The following is a 15,166-nucleotide window of genomic DNA, read 5'->3' as shown; positions in this document are numbered from 1 at the left end:
TGACGACGAGATGCACAAGGGGAAAAGAAAAGTGTAATTGATGAGATGAAGTTAATTGAATGGAAAGAAGACATTCGGATTAGTAGCAATGATAAATGATTTGGTATTGCAATGGATAACTTTCGGATCCACGCCTGAACGCCTTGACCTCTATATAAAGGAAAAAAAAAACTTTTGTCCGGGCCCCAAAACGAAATACACACACACCCAGAGACAGAGAGAGAGGTATCATCATCATCAAACTATAGGCGAATCACTTCTTGCGCTCGCGGATCTTCCACTTGATCCCGTGCTTGTTTGTCCCTCCGACGGAGTTATCCATGCGGCCTCGCTGCCAGTCCAGCTCGCGCTCGGCAGCCGTGAGGTCGGCAAACTGCTTCCGGAGCGCCTGGAGCTTGTTCTCGCGGGCCTCGGCGGCGCGTTTCTTCATCTTGCGGGCGCGCCGGGCCTCGACGAGCGCCTGCCGCTCGGCCTCGAGCTGTTTCGGCGTCTTCCTCTGCGCCGTCTTCTGCCCTTGTTCCTGTCCATCGGTATCATCCCCAGCCTCATCCCGCTCGTTCTCCCTCAGCCTCCGCTTCTTCAGCACCCGCTGCTCCCGCTGGTCATCCGCAAAGACCAACTTCCGCCTCCCATTCCCACTCTGCTTCTTCTTTTTGCCGCTGCTGCCCCCCTCCTCATCCCCAAAGTCAAACCCACCAAACTCATCATCATAATCCTCCTCGGAGTCGCCATCTTCACTCCCACCCTTCTCCCCCTCCCCAAGAACCTCCCTCATCCCCTCCTGCAACCGCACCTCCCCCTCCACCTTCTCCATCTCCCGCCTCACCCGCTCCGCCGTCGTCCGCAGATACCCCGCATCCTGCGTCTTCAGCAGCTTGATCGCGTCATGGCCCAGCCCGCGCTTCGCAGCCGAGTCGCGCGCCCCGGCCCCGTGCTTCCCGCGCACGCGGCTCTCCGCCGCCATCATCCCGAAGGCGAATTCATCCGGGTTGCGCGCCGACGCGAGTTCCTGCAGACGCTTGATTTTGGTCTTTTTGGCGTTGTAGTCTTGGGCGCGGAGGGTGTAGTCCTACAAGCCATGGGGATGTTAGTTGGTGGGATCTTGGGGGAGAGAGAGAGAGAGAGAAATGGAATGGGGGAAGACGAATAGAGAGAAGAAACGGACTTTGTGTTTTTCGAGAATACCCCATTTTTCGCGGCCTTGGAGTTGGCCTCGTTCGCGGTGTTGCCGTCTTTGGACGGCGTTGCGCATGGACGACATTTTGGTGATTTGGTTTTGTTTTTTTGTTTTTTTGTTTTCTTTTTCTGCTCTCTTATTGAAATAGATGTGTATAGTGTAGAGTGTAGAGTGTAAGGTGGTGGTGGATTGAGCGGAGTTTTGAGGTGAGTTGGTTGAGTTGCGTACGGAGTAGAAAAAAAAATAAGTGATGTCGGGCTCGGCGGAGAATGAAAGAAGTTGAGTGAGATGACCGGAAGGTGAAAAGACCTTTTGCTTTTGCTCCGTCAAAGCACAGCACCACCACCACCACCACCACCACACCCACTGGCTGGCTACCACAATCCACTGTCTCTGTTTCTCTGTTTCTAACATCTGATCCCCGAATACATTCAGACTGATCTCAATTGAACTCCTGGTTTCATCCCTCCCCACCAGAGCAAAACATGTCCTCCTCACCACCACCACCAACAACAACAACATCATCATCATCATCACCAGACTCCCCCCTCCCCCCCAGCAATAAACCCGCCTACAACCTCCGCAATCCGCTACCCTTATCCGCGTCCCAAGAGCAAGAGGTCAAGAGACTATACTACAAGCGTGTACGCGCGCACTGCGCCCCGGAGATCAAAGGTACCCTACCCTACCTCGCCCGCTTCCCCCAGTCCCAGTCCCAGTCCCAGTCCCAGTCCCAGCCCGACGGGACAACAAGCTAACAGACGACGACGAACGCGCAGCATTCGCCGAATGTGCTGTCAACCGCACCGTCACGGCGACGTGGGTATGTCGGGTGCAGCGGCTGGCCATGAACTCGTGTATGCTGGAGCATGCGAAGCCCGAGGAGGAGGACCGGGCGCGGGAGGAGTGGTTTGCCACGGTTGAGGAGCGGCGGCGGGCCAAGGAGGAGGATCTGGTCAAGGTGGAGAAGCGGCGGGAGGAGGTCATTCGGATGATGAGGGAGGATGAGGCGCGGAGGGGGAAGATGATGCGGTGATGCCGTACTATTATTATCTCCTTCCTCTTTCCTCTGGGTCTCTTGGGGGTGTGTGTTTGATTATGGGGATGGGGAGATGGATGAATGGGAGATGGGTGAAGAGGATGGATTGAGGGCGTACATAGGATGGGCGTTTCTTTGAACTTTTCTTTCTTTCTTTCTTTTTCCTGCATGCTTGCTTGCTTGCATCCGTTGCGTGATGGAATTATGGTTATGTACAATAGCTTTTGTTTGAAGCGCTGGCATCGGGGATCGTGACACCAATGCATATGCAAATCAATGGGAAATCTCCGCCCTTAACTATCATGGAAATTCCATATCAGAGAAGAAGAGAGAGAGAGAGAGAAGAAACGCCAGAAACGCCCATGCCCTAGTCCCAGTCCCAGTCCCAGTCAAGACGCCCCGTTTAAACATCCGTCATCGCCTTGTCCTCATCCTCCCCATCCCCCTCCCCCATGGCCGTATCCTCGCCGAAGATATCCTCCATCTTCCCATCCCCATCATCATCGTCCTCATCCCCTTCTGCTTCCTCCTCCTTCACCCCAGCTCCAGCCTCCCCACCCTTCCCCTCCCGCTCCGCAGCACCCGCCTGGTCTCCCTCCCCCTCCGTCTCCACCTCCTCCTCCCCCTCACTCTCCCACTCATCCTTCATATCCCACCCCGTCCCCGTCAAACAGAACCTCTCCGGCGGCAGCCGCATGCCACCCATGATGACACTCTGGTTCACCTGCGCAGCACTCTTCGCCTGCGCCGCCGCAGAGTCAAACCCCCTCGCCGCGCCCGGCAACGCCACCCGGTTCCTCTCCGCCGCCACATCCAACAGAAACTCCTTCGGCAGGCCCGTCTGGAACTGGTAGTGCAGCCGCGACGCAATGCTCAGCCGCAGCGCAGGCAGCGACACGCTGTTCACCTCCACGGGGCCGCGGCCCGCTCCGCCGCCGCCGTCGCCCACCGCCCCCGCGTAACCCTCCGTTGCCAGGTGCACCGCGTCCTGCAGCACGCCCGACGTGTACCGGTACGCGAAGTCGAGCAGTTGCAGCGGCACGCGCTCTTGGTACGCCGTCACGCCGAGCGAGGCGAGGAGCATGTGGATCAACCGGACGTCGCGCGGGCGCCGCGACTTGCCGCTGTCTTTGAGTGAGGTGGAGGGGATTTGGGCCGGTTGGGCCGTGTTGTTGGAGGAGGAGGAGGGCATGGTTGTGTTGTTCGTGGTGTTGTTGGTGTTGGGGGCGTGAGCGGGTTGCGAGGAGGTCGTGGCGATCGGGTTGGTGGAGGAGGGTTCGGCGGGTGGTGTGAGTGGCTGGTTTGATGACGAGGCCGGGGCCTGTGTTTGAGCTGGCGATGCCATGGTGTGTTGGTGGTGAGGTGAGGTGAGAGAGAGAGAGGGGTGATGAAGTGCTGGGGGGATGAGAGAGCTGGAGAATGGGTGTGAAGCTATAGATGGTCGAGGATGGCGGTGTGTCACGTTGTCTGCAGTGCAGCGGTTCACTTCAGAAGATGGGGACCATGCAATTCAATGTCTCTGATCGCCGGATATCATGAACAATAATGTCGTCGAGATGGAATGAATCCCCATTCATGTTGTCTGCTGGATTTCTTCGACTCCGAGGCGGCGCTAGACCGCATTCGGAAATCTCCTCTCCTCTCTTCTCCATCGACCATATCAAAGACGCAAAATTCAAGTTACCAACAGCACGATTCCTGGCTCTAAAAATGTATATTCTAACGCTCTATCTACCGGCCTTCGTCTAATATGCAGCTTGACAGGCTGAACAGCAAGCAGCAAAGACGCGCCAATCGACCTCTCCTGCGCCAGACCGTCCAGCAATGCTCCACCGAATAACAAACAAATTAAACATGACTATACAATGGTTCAGAACGCCGCTCATGCAGATGACTGGGTTGAAAACAGGCTGTGCAAGGTATATGGTGTGTCGAGTGACAGATTGTCTTACTCGCCGATGGTGGGTATCATTTAAGCGTGGCCGGGGCGACGCGAAACAGCTTCCAATATATCCAGAATCGTTTCCTGCAAAGATGTCTCACGCAGGACGGACGACTTCAGACGAGGCTTTCTGCCTCGACTGCGTCGGCTTGGAGCCGATGGTCTCATCCTCTGCATCTTCATCGTCGACAAGACTCTGGCCGTCTGCCACGAAGTCGGTCCTGTGCTCGGACATTACGATTCCGTCCATCGAGAGTTCTGAAATCATACTGGCGCCCAGGTCACCCTCCTCGTCATCGAGGATATCACTGCCCTCCTCGCCCTCACTCAATTCGCCGTCATACTCCTCCTCATCGTCGTCTTCCTCTTCGTCTTCGTCCTCTTCTTCCTCGTCCTCCTCCTCCTCGATCTCATCTTCCTCGTCTTCCTCATCCTCCTCACTGTCCGTGTCCGAGAGAAAATCAAGCTCTGGAGGAGGCTCCCTCCAGTAGGTAAAATCCGTGTAGTTCTCACCTCCAGGCTGGACCAGCAGGCTGACCGGTGGAAAGAAATGATCTAACAGCTCCCGCATGGTGACGTAGCTGCTCTTGTACTTGTTCAGACTGAGCAGATCCAGAGAAACCTCGGCGTTCGAATTGATGGTAAAGATCCGAGTCGAAGGGATGTTCACCGATCGGTAACTCAGTGCATCCGTCAGACGGTTGCCGAACCCAGCGTAGAAAGGGTTCTCCTTGCCGTGAAAGAGACCCAGGATGTCCCGCAAACACGCCATCTTGAACACCTCCGGCTTCCGCAGATAGATCTCCCGCCGGAGCGCCGCGATCGTTCTGTCAGGACTCATGATGACCGGTCCTTTCGGTAACCTGTATCCATCCTGACAAACTCCGTAGATGTACGTGCGGGTGGTGTCCGCTTGCCCAACAGATCGGCTGGTGAGATACATGATGTTGTAGCCGTTATTGACGATGTCCGTGTATAACTTGGCCACTCCAGCATGTGTCCAATCCCGACCGATCATATTCAGAACGTGACCCAAGGCATCAGACCTAAGCTTTTGTCAGTATGGTCAAGGACAAAGAAAAAAAAAAAAAAAAACAGCAAGAGAAGACGGTGATAACTAACTTCGTGATGGTTCCATCGATATCTGATATCACGATCGGCGTGTTGCTGTCCCACAGATACATGGTCGCTGTGCAGGTGGCTCTGTTGACGCTGAAGGACATCGGATTCGCCCCAGCTTTCAGGTTCAAAGCCTTGAGCTGGTCGCTGGTCAGACGCAGGGTCTTCGCATAATTCCGGGTCTGATCTGCCGGCGTTGTGTCGGGAGTTGGGGATTGCGGAGGAGTAGGGAAGCCTGGCTGCACATCAGACTGGGCCCGATGGTGGCGAGTTGTGAACGACGACGGGTCGGACATGGGACGATCCGTGTCGCTATGATACCCAGGGTCGGAGACGGCGTTCTCGCTCATGGCAGAACTAGGTCTCATCGCATTGAAGGTGGCCCGGCGGTTCGCGGCCTCCTTGGCTTCTTCACTGCTGTAGATCCACAGGTTCCCGTGCTCGTCGGCTCCGATGAGGGCACCAATATCGTAACTTCCCTCCAGCTCCTCCGCAAGAATCTTGCGGGCAACGAGTTCAGCACGTAGGGCATCCTCCTCGTTGCTCTTATATCCAGTCATATCGAGCATGAGATCGCCCGTCTCATTGACATGAGTTGGGATGTTCGACGACGACAGTCTCTTGGAAAGAGATAGTGCGCGTGAGACGGCCTCCTCTGGGCTGAGCAAAGGAGGACTGCGCGGGCGTTGGGTGTGACTAGGATCCTCGCTGGTGGTTGGGCTCGGAGGCTGCGCTCCGAGAGCGAAATCACCCATGCCAGAAGTGTTGGGGTGTTTCTTGGTGGTCAAAACACCCTCGGATGCTGCCCGGTCAATAAGGCCCGGTCCGTCTCCAAACGAACTATGGCGAACCCGGCTCATGTTGGACTCTTCTAGCGAGCGCGACAAAGGGGTGATGGCACCTGGATTCAAATGAGCAACAACCTCTGGATCCAGGATTCAGGAGGACAGATCGTACCTAGATCCGTACACGCCCTCGTCTCTCTCGAAAGCATGGGTATATCTGCAGCGGCCTTTGCATCCGGCGACTGTCCGATTCCCGCGGATTTTTCGAGATCCAGGAATTCCGGTTCCTGGAGGGACGTTGGGAGATCTTCCTCGCTGCCGGCTCTAGGACTACCCGCCGGTGATACCAGCGGCGATGTCTGCAGCGAAGCCGGGATCTCGTCTGATGTTTCAAAGACGAAAAACGCCTCTCCACCTTCTCCCAGCTTCATCGCATAATCCTGCTTGACACCATTGACTTGGAATTCCACCTAGCAGACAACTCAGTCCTGCCTGGATAGTATCGCTTGAACAATGTATAGGTACCTTCTTCTCATATGGACGGAGCAGCGAAAACTTGCCGAATCGTACGTGGAACGGCGAACAGGCGAGTGTCCCTGTTAGTCGTCATGAGTAAATAGTACACCACGGGAGTTCACGGAGAGCACCGAGAAACGTACCATCTTCCTGCTCAATAACGATGACATCAATTGCTCCGCTCAAGGTAGCTGGATTGATCGAATTCCACGTCTTCGACACCGAACCGCTGATGCTGCGGACGTACTGCATCCCGAAACGTGGACGTGGAAAACGCCTGGAGTTATTGTGTGAAAAAAAGGCAAAGAGTATCTAGGTGAAATCTAATGGCCGACAATAATTGCGATAAAAACAAGTCAAAGAGACTTCCGAGACGGAGATTGAGAAGTTGGCAGCAGGCAGTTCGGAGAGTTGCAGGAATTGCCGCCTACATATGGCCCATGTGACAGTGCCCAAGACAACGCTCCAACTGTGACATACCCAGCTGGGGGAGGAGGGGGGGGGAGGAACGAACGTAATGCCGCTAGGAGAACAATAGACACTAGAGTCTAGACAAAGACTCAGTGAAGGAACAAGGAGCGAGATCTAAATAAAGATCGGAGAATGAAGCAAATAATGGCGAAGGATAAAGAGAGAAGAGTTGGGATGGATAGATGGATGGGATGGATGGGATGGATGTATGTACCTCCGATAAGCGTTTCCCACGACAAGAGATAAAGCACTACTCCATAGTCCACACTGAGTATCTACTACGATCTAGTCTACCACTCACTCTAGAAAGTTGTTGACGGTTGGGGGAATCCTGTAGGATCAGTCAGCAGTCCGCCTGGATGGTCACTCTAAACAAAAAAAGTCACTTGGAAATTCCTCAACCGCTCAACAGTCAACACGCACTGAGTGCCTTGATGCCTTGGTGCCTCAGTGCCTCAGTGCCTCAGTCCTCAGTCCTTAGTCCCAAACAGGAAAGTTCCTCGGCTTCTCACAGGGCATAGGGGGCATAGGGGCTGCGCTAGTCCGTTTATGGCATTGCCTGTCTTCACTGCTCGTTCGGGAAGGGATCGTCATGCCAAGACTTTGTCGCTCGGAATTCTAAAAGAATGATGACTAAGGAGCAGATCTATCAGCTGACCTCACCTGACCCTCCCCTCATCGGGTTAGATCCTCGTCCCCAAGAGCTGATCTAACGCAGACTTGCTTTTTATTATTATTGCGGTGGAAAGAGACTAAGAGAGGTTCGCAGTGGGCGACAGAAGAAGGAAGCGTTAAGAAAAGAAAGAGAGACTAGGTTTTCTCTCCATCGGACGATCTCCTTCTGCCCCTCTCTCTTCCTCTTTCTCGCTCTCTCTCTCTCTTTTTTTTTTGAAAATCCATCAGCGAAACCCCAGTCTCCATGGGTAGTATCCAATGCTGGGATGTATGAGCCGTTGTATCTTTCCTTTGACGCCTACCCTAGCGTGGTTCCTCCTGTGAGGGTACGAGGCGTCATGGCTCTCTTCCTGGCTGTTACGATTCTATGGGCGCTGATATGGTGAGTCGGATTCGTTCTCTTCCCCCGTCCTTGAATCTGACATATCTATTTCACACAAGGTTACTCTATCGTGCATGGCAAGTCTGTCAGACCCCCAATGATGTGTTGGTTGAAAAACTCGGCCTGGACATCCCTCCGCCGCCGGAGGTGACGCTGGAGGAGATCACCGCCCGTGAGATTCGAATCGCTTGGAAACAGCCGGACTTTCACAACTCCATACACAGGCACATCATCCAAGTCAACGGCTCCAAAGGTACCTTGTGCTGCGCATAGTCTTTACCGCTTAAAATCGTCATGATGAAGACTAATTGGTGATAGTGGGGGAATCAAAACGAGCAGAAACCGTGGTGGAAATCTCGAATCTAGTCCCGGGCAGCATCTATCACGTGTGCGTCTTTTCCGTCAGCGCAGCCAATTTCCAAACTCCTAGCGCAATCATCCACGTGCGAACGAAACCTCTTCCCTTGTCTCCGTCTCAGCAAAATGCTCCGGTCGGTCCCCCCACAATCCGGGCTTCGATTCCGCGACCCGCCGCCGGGTTGGTGGCTCCTTCAGCCCCCATGATGGCTCGTGAGCTCAGTGGCGGGCAGTTGCAAGTAAAGCGCTCCTCGGCCGGACGTAGGCAGTCTCCTGCCGCGAGCGGAGTGGACCTCTCTCACGGCCAATCCGAAGAAACTCAGAGAAACACGACGACCAGTGATATCAATCAAAGCGTGGAGCGACTGGCTGAGAGGTTGAAGACGCTGCAGCAGGAGAACGAGAATGTGGAGAAGCAGGCTGCGGAGGAAGAAGAGGAACACGTCGCGCTTCTGAAAGAACTTGAGAAACAACGTGACGAGTTGAGGAAGCGGGTCAAGGAGAAGGATGAGGCCAGTGGCGACCTGAAAAAGCATGTCAACAAGCTGGAAAGCGTCAATCGCACGGTACAAAACGAAAAGGCGAAGCGTGAAAGACTCCTGCAGCAGAAAGAAACCGAGCGGAACAAGCGCAGGGAGGACATCATCCGGTGGCGAGAAGAGATGGTGCGGATGACTGCCGAAGTCACCCAGATCAACGAGGAAAAGGCACAGGTGGAAGACGAAGGGAAGAGGAGCGCGGACGAAATTCGCGAGAAGATTGCCAAGGAGCAGGCGGAGATGAAGGTGCTCGACGATGAGATCCAGGACAAAGGGGGGCGAGTCAAGAAGCTGGAGGAGGAGCGCAAGCGTCAGCAGGGAGGAGACAGTGAGGATGGAAGGGAGTTGGACCGCATCGACAACGAGCGAGCCAGACAGTGGGAGATCAAGTTGAACAATCTGAATGCACGATATGCCTCGATGGTGAATCTGCATGCACAGGTTAGTGCTTTGATTACGTCGTCCATATTCAACCGGGAAAACACTGACTTGTCCAAGGCTCAACAGCAATACCAAGACGCACAGGAGCGTCTCAAATGGTTGACAACCCAGCGTCCTGGCAGCAGCGGGCCGTTTGCCCTGCCCACCCTGGATATGGATCTGTCGAACACAGCAACTATCCGCCCGCGCCGCCATCGCAGTTCGCTCAACAGCAATGTCTCGTCTCCTATGAATTTCCCCAGTCTCGAGCCATCGTTCCCCGGTGGTGTCAACTTCAACCCACCGTCTACCAACTCGCCCACATTCGCCCCCATCCCCGCATTCTTCAACATCAATAATGGAATGACATTACCGGGCTTGTCAGATTCTTTTGATGCCATGCGCGGTGAACTAGATCTCTCCTTCGGTAATCCGCAAATGAGTCCTCGCGCCGATGCTCTACTCCCCTCCGATCTGCTCGGAGACGAAGAGTCTCCTGAACCCCCTCGTCCCATTATTCGTCCCCGGTTCTCGAATCTCGACATGTCCGATCCGCCTCTCGAAAGCTTCTCGCGGGGCCCATCATCCCCAGAGTCTGCAGCGAGCAAGCCAGCAAGTATCTTCGCCAGCCCCCATGAGGATCTGAACGAGCCCCGACCGCAATCGGTACATGTGGTGGAGGTTGATGACGCGCCCAAGAGTGCTTCCAGGAGACTCTCTGGTCTGTTTGGCTTCCATCGCCCTCGTGGTAAGACATTGGCCGATGAACCACCTTTGCTGGGCACTCTGAAAGCAGGGCAGAGCCAATCTTTCCCGCGTAATCTAGACGAGATGGATCCGATTGGCGCTAGGCGCCGTCGATTAAGCCACACAGGCAACTGGGCCAACCCCATCTCGTTGCTTCCTAGAAGCAACACCGCCGGCGTCACCGCAGACAGCTCTTCGGACCATTTGCCGTCTCGGCGGACAGCCATCTCGAGTATTTTCAGTCCCAGTCGATTTGGGTTTGGTGGTGGTGGTGGTGGTGCCAATGGTGGTGCCAGTGGCGGCGGGAGTAGCCTCCTTAAGTCGAGCGAGCCCTCTGACCTCAGCAGTGGGTATAACCAGTTTAGTCCGCGACACGACCCTATCGATCCAGCATCGATCCTCGGTACTGTCCGACGAGGTTCGCTCTCCCCTAGACCCTCGTCGACTTTCTCCTTTGAGAATCAGCTTCCTCATCCTTCCACAGATCATCGTCTCTTTGGCTGGGGCTCGGCCGAAAAGGGTCACCGCAGTCCTCTAGGCTTCGATTGGGCTTCTCCATCCACCTGGTCCAGGGCTCATTCGCGTCGCCCATCGATCCAGTATGGATCCTCGGGGCACTTGCCTTTGGGGCTCACGGGTGAACCTGATTTTCCTCAGGAGTCCTTTGAAAGACAAGGCCGCCCATTGCAAGCGCCCATCGGCACACGGCCTTCTTCCTCCCACCGCCCGGTTACGCCCAAGTTAAACCCCGCAGCGCCGTCTTTCAAGACCATCTTTATCCGGAAGTCCGACAAGGATAAGGACAAAGAGAGAGGCAGGGACCGAGACGCTGACGTTCCTTTTGACTTCCATATGGAGGAAGGATCTCCGTCGGAGTCGCGTATCTCAAGAGACTCTCGCCCTCGATCTTTGTCTGTCTTTACTGGTGACTCGTACGAATCGTTGGAGCGGATGCCCTCGGCCGCTTCTGCAGATAACAGTACTTCGAAAGAATCCTTCATTCGGAAGATTACCCGAAAGGGCAGCTCGAGCAAGTTTAGTTCGTGGAAGGATCGTTCAGGCTTCTTCTCGAAGAAGGGCGATTCGTCCCAGGGTGACATCGACGAGGACGCGAACAGCGAGGCACAACTTGCCAAGAGTATTGACAGCACCATCTCCAGTGTTCCCTCCGTGGACCGATCGACTAGGAGCAGTCTCGGGTTTTTCAGTCGGAAGTCTAAGAAATCCGATAAAGCGGCTAGTGAGACGAGTGAAAGACCTAGCGAACTAGCCAGCGAAATGGGCGACGAGGAGCTCCCTGAGGATACCCATGAATCTTGATCTGGATTACTTCCTCTTTCCCATCCTATTTTTACCTCATACAGACTTGCATGAATCCCTTGTTGGCACTGCAGGCCGTATGCATTCCTTTCTATCTTGTTTTCCTTGCATATCCATGATGAGAACCAGCGCCTGTCCTTCTGAAGGTTTTCCTTTTCCATTACTTATGTTCAAAGCCATTCACCTGGTATATAGCCATTTCGTATATGAGAAATCGTATAGGTGACAAGTGAAAGGTCCCCCTTTCACTAGTATAGTACCAGATTGAATAAATAATTCATTCAACTATTCCCACATCATGTCCAGGTAAACTGATCGATTGCATTCATCCTGGGTCGCGAAGGTGAATCATGGCCCATCTCAGAAATATAGCGGTCCGCTCGGCGGGGGGCACAACTGATGAAGATTTTATTCCCACCTGTACTGCCCCCCTCCACACAGCGTGTAGACTACTACGTGAGCGATACCATCAGGATGGCAAATTCAAAGTATCTATATTCTTCTCCTAGCTACTAGCATCGTATACATAGGATGAAAATCGCTAATCAAATGCAAGATACGAATACGTCAAAGCATTCGAGCAGCCCGACGTCCTGCTCCCAAATACCTGGATCGTGGTCCGCATCGATGGCCGCGGATTCCACAAGTCAGTATACTCCCAAACCCAGCTCTTCTTCTTGAATCATCCCACTGAGAATGTATCCAGACTCTCCGATCGCTATGAGTTCATCAAACCCAACGACCGCCGCGCGCTGGACCTGATGAACGCCGCCGCCGTGGAAGTCATGAAGGAACTGCCGGACCTGTGCATCGCATACGGCGTCAGCGATGAGTACAGGTGCGCTTTCCATCTCGCTTCCCCGCCATTCTGTCTCGAAGAGGCCCTCGTGCTAACACAGCCCCCTCCCCCCCGCCAGCTTCGTCTTCCATCCCAGCTGCCAGCTCTTTGAGCGCCGCAGCGCGTGAGTGTTACTCCGCCATCGCATATCGAGAGCGTATCCGACCCTTCGAGCTGAAGCTGACTCGTGCGAGCAGGAAACTCGTCACAACGATTGTGTCTACGTTCACGGCACATTATATCTATCAGTGGGGGTCGTATTTTCCCTCGATGCCGCTGCAGGCGCCGCATCTGCCCTCGTTCGATGGCAGGGCGGTCCTGTACCCGACGACCAGGATCTTGCGCGATTATATGAGCTGGAGGCAGGTGGACTGTGAGTTCCGGGCGCTGACTATGATAACGCTTGCTTGTTGTATGTTTGGGGGGGCGTTATGCTGATGGTGTGTCCTCAGGTCATATCAACAACCTCTACAATACGACGTTTTGGACAATGGTTCAGAAGGGAGGGATGAGTAATACGGATGCTGAGAAGGAGTTGCAGGTATTTCTGCTCTACTGGAGTCCCTCGTACGTGTCTTGCTGTGCTGACTGATGGGGTTTTTGATACAGGGCACGGTCTCGTCTGATAAGAATGAGATCCTCTTCAAGAGGTTCGGCATCAACTACAATAATGAGGATGAGATGTACAAGAAAGGAAGCGTGCTCTATCGTCAGGTAAGGAGTCAGAGCTGTTCATTTTCCGGCTTGAGAATGTGGCTGCTAACCTACCGCCATGCAGTACCAACTCGAAGACCCCAAGCCGACATCCGACTCGAAGTCGGGCACTCTGGGGGATGACGGTGAGCCTGCGCTCGTGCAAGAGGCAAGCATGTCTAGGTCACAGCAGGACAAAGTGCGTAAACTCCGACGGAAGGCACAGGTGGTAGTCGACCATGTGGATATCATCAAGGATGAGTTCTGGGAGAGACGGCCGTGGATACTCTCTGGGAAGCCCGGCAAGCTGCCGACAGAGGTTTGATCTAAAATAACGATATATGGACCATGAGAAAAAAAAATCGATATGAAATGATTGACAAGAACTTTTATCAAACCGCCGTAGCAGTGCCAAATGGGTATCTAATCTGATGGAAACCAAAATCTATATGTAAGGAAGTATGTCGTTGTCGATAGACGGGTTCAATCACGGGGTTGACTTTCTGCTCTCTTTGGATTTTTTCGATTTCGCCTTTACGCCGTCGTCGGATGAGGAGGCCTCTCTCTTCCTTGCCTTCTTCTCCTCTTTCGACTCCTTCGACTCCTTCCGCTTCTTCTTGGGGATATCTGTCGAATCGGTCTGCTCCTGTTCCGTCGACGAGGGGGTGGGATATTCATCTTCCGGCTTCTTCGCCTTCTCTTCCTTCTTCTGCTTCTTCTTGTCCTTGCGAGACACGCTCCTGTCCTCACTGGCACTGCTATCCTCCATCTTCCTCATCTCCTTCTCCTTCTTCCGTCTCCTCTTCTCCTCCTTCCTCTGCCGCCGCTCCTCCTTGCTCTCGGCCTTGGTCTCACCAGAGCCCTCCTTCATCTTGCGCTTCTTCCTCTTCTCCTCCTTCCGGCGCGCCTTCGCCTCGTCATCATCCGCCTCCTCCTCGCTCTCCTCCCCCCTCTTCCTCTTCGACTTGGATTTCTTCGTACCCTCCTCCTTCACCACAATCTTCGCCTTCTCCCCGATCGTCCCCGCAATCACTTCCCCCCGCACGAAGAACCGATACAGCTCACTCGTCAACGCATTCGGCGCAGAGACAGCCCCCGCGCCCGCACCCGCATCCCCCTGCCCCACGCCCTTCAGCGCATCCTCAAACCCGCGCAGCCACCACTGATTCGTCGGGTCCTTGGTCGTCTTCTTGCCCACGCCTTGGTTGCCGGAGCGCCGCGCCACGAGGATCGGGCGTGTGAGACCCAGGCCGCCGCCTTGCGGGCGGTCCGGGTTCAGCGGGTTGCCTGGTCCGGACCAGCCGTGACGGATGAGGTAGGCGTGTGCGTCCATTTGAATATGGAGATAAGGTGATGCGATGTTGGTAGATGTGATGGGGTTGCTGAAGCGCTTGGGTGGGCGCTTGGTTGGGTTTTATCCGGTATTAGAGCGGCATGTAGATTTTTATTTTTTTGGGAGGGGGCCGGCGGTTCGTCAGGGTTGTTGGGTTTCGAGGGCGCTAATATGTGTTGGTGGTTGGAGAGGAAAGAGGAGAGTAAATCAGGGGTATTGAAGAGCTGTGCTCGTGTAATAGAGATATGTAGAATTAAAAAAAAAAAAAAAAAACAAAAGGATATGGAAGTATGGCGAGACCATCGAGAACAAGTCGCCTGTCGGGGAACGAAAGGAAGGAAAAAGTTTGGATGAAATTGCGGATTGGAATGAATCTCCATCCATTCTACACTTGGAATACGTAGTACTTAGGTAGTTACTTTCCTGCTTTCTTCAACAAGCAGTCGCGTGGTCTAATGGTTATGATTTCTCGTTCACATCAGTTGAACTAGTTCCGAGAAGGTTCCCGGTTCGATCCCGGGCGCGACTACTTTTTTGTTTTTTTTTTGGGGAGTCATTTGTTGCCCCTACGTCTAGAAGTAATAGGGCAATATATTCTTTTATTTTTGGATTTTTTTTTTGTTTTTCTATTTTTCCATTCGTCATTGCTGGAAGCAAGTTGGTTTGCACAATCACAGACCATATCTTACTTAACCTGAAATTGCTCCAGTGGATTAATTATTTGCCCTGTCTGAAACCATGGAGTGGATTTGTGCTGGGTGGATATATATTTAGGGGGTTATATGTGCGAGAAATGCATGGCCTGGAAATTGG

At 53.9% G+C, this 15,166-nt stretch overlaps 7 protein-coding genes and 1 non-coding gene across 8 annotated transcripts, besides 12 other annotated features; 4 read left to right on the top strand and 4 right to left on the bottom strand.

Annotated features, from left to right (window-relative positions):
• Positions 1 to 253: 253 nt before the first annotated feature.
• Positions 254 to 1,261, bottom strand: ACLA_020850 (rRNA-processing protein UTP11; the record flags this gene model as incomplete). The annotated part of the gene is made up of 2 exons (XM_001268802.1): positions 254 to 1,069; positions 1,166 to 1,261. The coding sequence occupies 2 exons, from the start codon at positions 1,259 to 1,261 to the stop codon at positions 254 to 256; spliced, it is 912 nt and encodes a 303-aa protein (XP_001268803.1).
• Positions 1,262 to 1,275: 14 nt separating this feature from the next.
• Positions 1,276 to 1,299: a microsatellite.
• Positions 1,300 to 1,514: 215 nt separating this feature from the next.
• Positions 1,515 to 1,538: a microsatellite.
• Positions 1,539 to 1,662: 124 nt separating this feature from the next.
• ACLA_020840 (uncharacterized protein) lies at positions 1,663 to 2,213 on the top strand (the record flags this gene model as incomplete). The annotated part of the gene is made up of 2 exons (XM_001268801.1): positions 1,663 to 1,852; positions 1,909 to 2,213. 2 exons carry the CDS (start codon positions 1,663 to 1,665, stop codon positions 2,211 to 2,213), a joined length of 495 nt encoding a protein of 164 aa, XP_001268802.1.
• Positions 1,673 to 1,716: a microsatellite.
• Positions 1,879 to 1,917: a microsatellite.
• Positions 1,881 to 1,914: a microsatellite.
• A 406-nt stretch (positions 2,214 to 2,619) lies between the features above and the next one.
• ACLA_020830 (putative transcription initiation factor TFIID, 31kD subunit) lies at positions 2,620 to 3,561 on the bottom strand (the record flags this gene model as incomplete). The annotated part of the gene is made up of 1 exon (XM_001268800.1): positions 2,620 to 3,561. The coding sequence occupies one exon, from the start codon at positions 3,559 to 3,561 to the stop codon at positions 2,620 to 2,622; it is 942 nt and encodes a 313-aa protein (XP_001268801.1).
• A 694-nt stretch (positions 3,562 to 4,255) lies between these two features.
• On the bottom strand, positions 4,256 to 6,830 carry ACLA_020820 (putative lipin Smp2; the record flags this gene model as incomplete). Its single annotated transcript, XM_001268799.1, has 5 exons — positions 4,256 to 5,204; positions 5,281 to 6,178; positions 6,235 to 6,532; positions 6,588 to 6,658; positions 6,722 to 6,830. The coding sequence occupies 5 exons, from the start codon at positions 6,828 to 6,830 to the stop codon at positions 4,256 to 4,258; spliced, it is 2,325 nt and encodes a 774-aa protein (XP_001268800.1).
• Positions 6,831 to 7,220: 390 nt separating this feature from the next.
• Positions 7,221 to 7,256: a microsatellite.
• Positions 7,222 to 7,260: a microsatellite.
• A 232-nt stretch (positions 7,261 to 7,492) lies between these two features.
• Positions 7,493 to 7,524: a microsatellite.
• Positions 7,493 to 7,533: a microsatellite.
• Positions 7,496 to 7,533: a microsatellite.
• A 363-nt stretch (positions 7,534 to 7,896) lies between these two features.
• Positions 7,897 to 7,930: a microsatellite.
• Positions 7,931 to 8,062: 132 nt separating this feature from the next.
• On the top strand, positions 8,063 to 11,489 carry ACLA_020810 (Fibronectin type III domain protein; the record flags this gene model as incomplete). The annotated part of the gene is made up of 3 exons (XM_001268798.1): positions 8,063 to 8,106; positions 8,166 to 8,359; positions 8,425 to 11,489. 3 exons carry the CDS (start codon positions 8,063 to 8,065, stop codon positions 11,487 to 11,489), a joined length of 3,303 nt encoding a protein of 1,100 aa, XP_001268799.1.
• Positions 10,430 to 10,461: a microsatellite.
• Positions 11,490 to 11,963: 474 nt separating the features above from the next.
• Positions 11,964 to 13,345, top strand: ACLA_020800 (tRNA guanylyltransferase; the record flags this gene model as incomplete). The annotated part of the gene is made up of 8 exons (XM_001268797.1): positions 11,964 to 11,977; positions 12,046 to 12,135; positions 12,196 to 12,327; positions 12,407 to 12,451; positions 12,525 to 12,700; positions 12,780 to 12,868; positions 12,937 to 13,041; positions 13,106 to 13,345. The coding sequence occupies 8 exons, from the start codon at positions 11,964 to 11,966 to the stop codon at positions 13,343 to 13,345; spliced, it is 891 nt and encodes a 296-aa protein (XP_001268798.1).
• A 162-nt stretch (positions 13,346 to 13,507) lies between these two features.
• ACLA_020790 (uncharacterized protein) lies at positions 13,508 to 14,353 on the bottom strand (the record flags this gene model as incomplete). The annotated part of the gene is made up of 1 exon (XM_001268796.1): positions 13,508 to 14,353. The coding sequence occupies one exon, from the start codon at positions 14,351 to 14,353 to the stop codon at positions 13,508 to 13,510; it is 846 nt and encodes a 281-aa protein (XP_001268797.1).
• A 441-nt stretch (positions 14,354 to 14,794) lies between these two features.
• Positions 14,795 to 14,882, top strand: ACLA_020780. Its single transcript has one exon. It is a non-coding gene; the product is annotated as a tRNA-Val (tRNA).
• Positions 14,883 to 15,166: the final 284 nt, after the last annotated feature.

Source organism: Aspergillus clavatus, genomic scaffold, assembly GCF_000002715.2.
Source record: "Aspergillus clavatus NRRL 1 1099423829805 genomic scaffold, whole genome shotgun sequence".
Taxonomy (NCBI): domain Eukaryota; kingdom Fungi; phylum Ascomycota; class Eurotiomycetes; order Eurotiales; family Aspergillaceae; genus Aspergillus; species Aspergillus clavatus.
The sequence above is the reverse complement of the archived record's forward strand: the minus strand, read 5'-3'. Positions and strand labels throughout refer to the sequence as shown.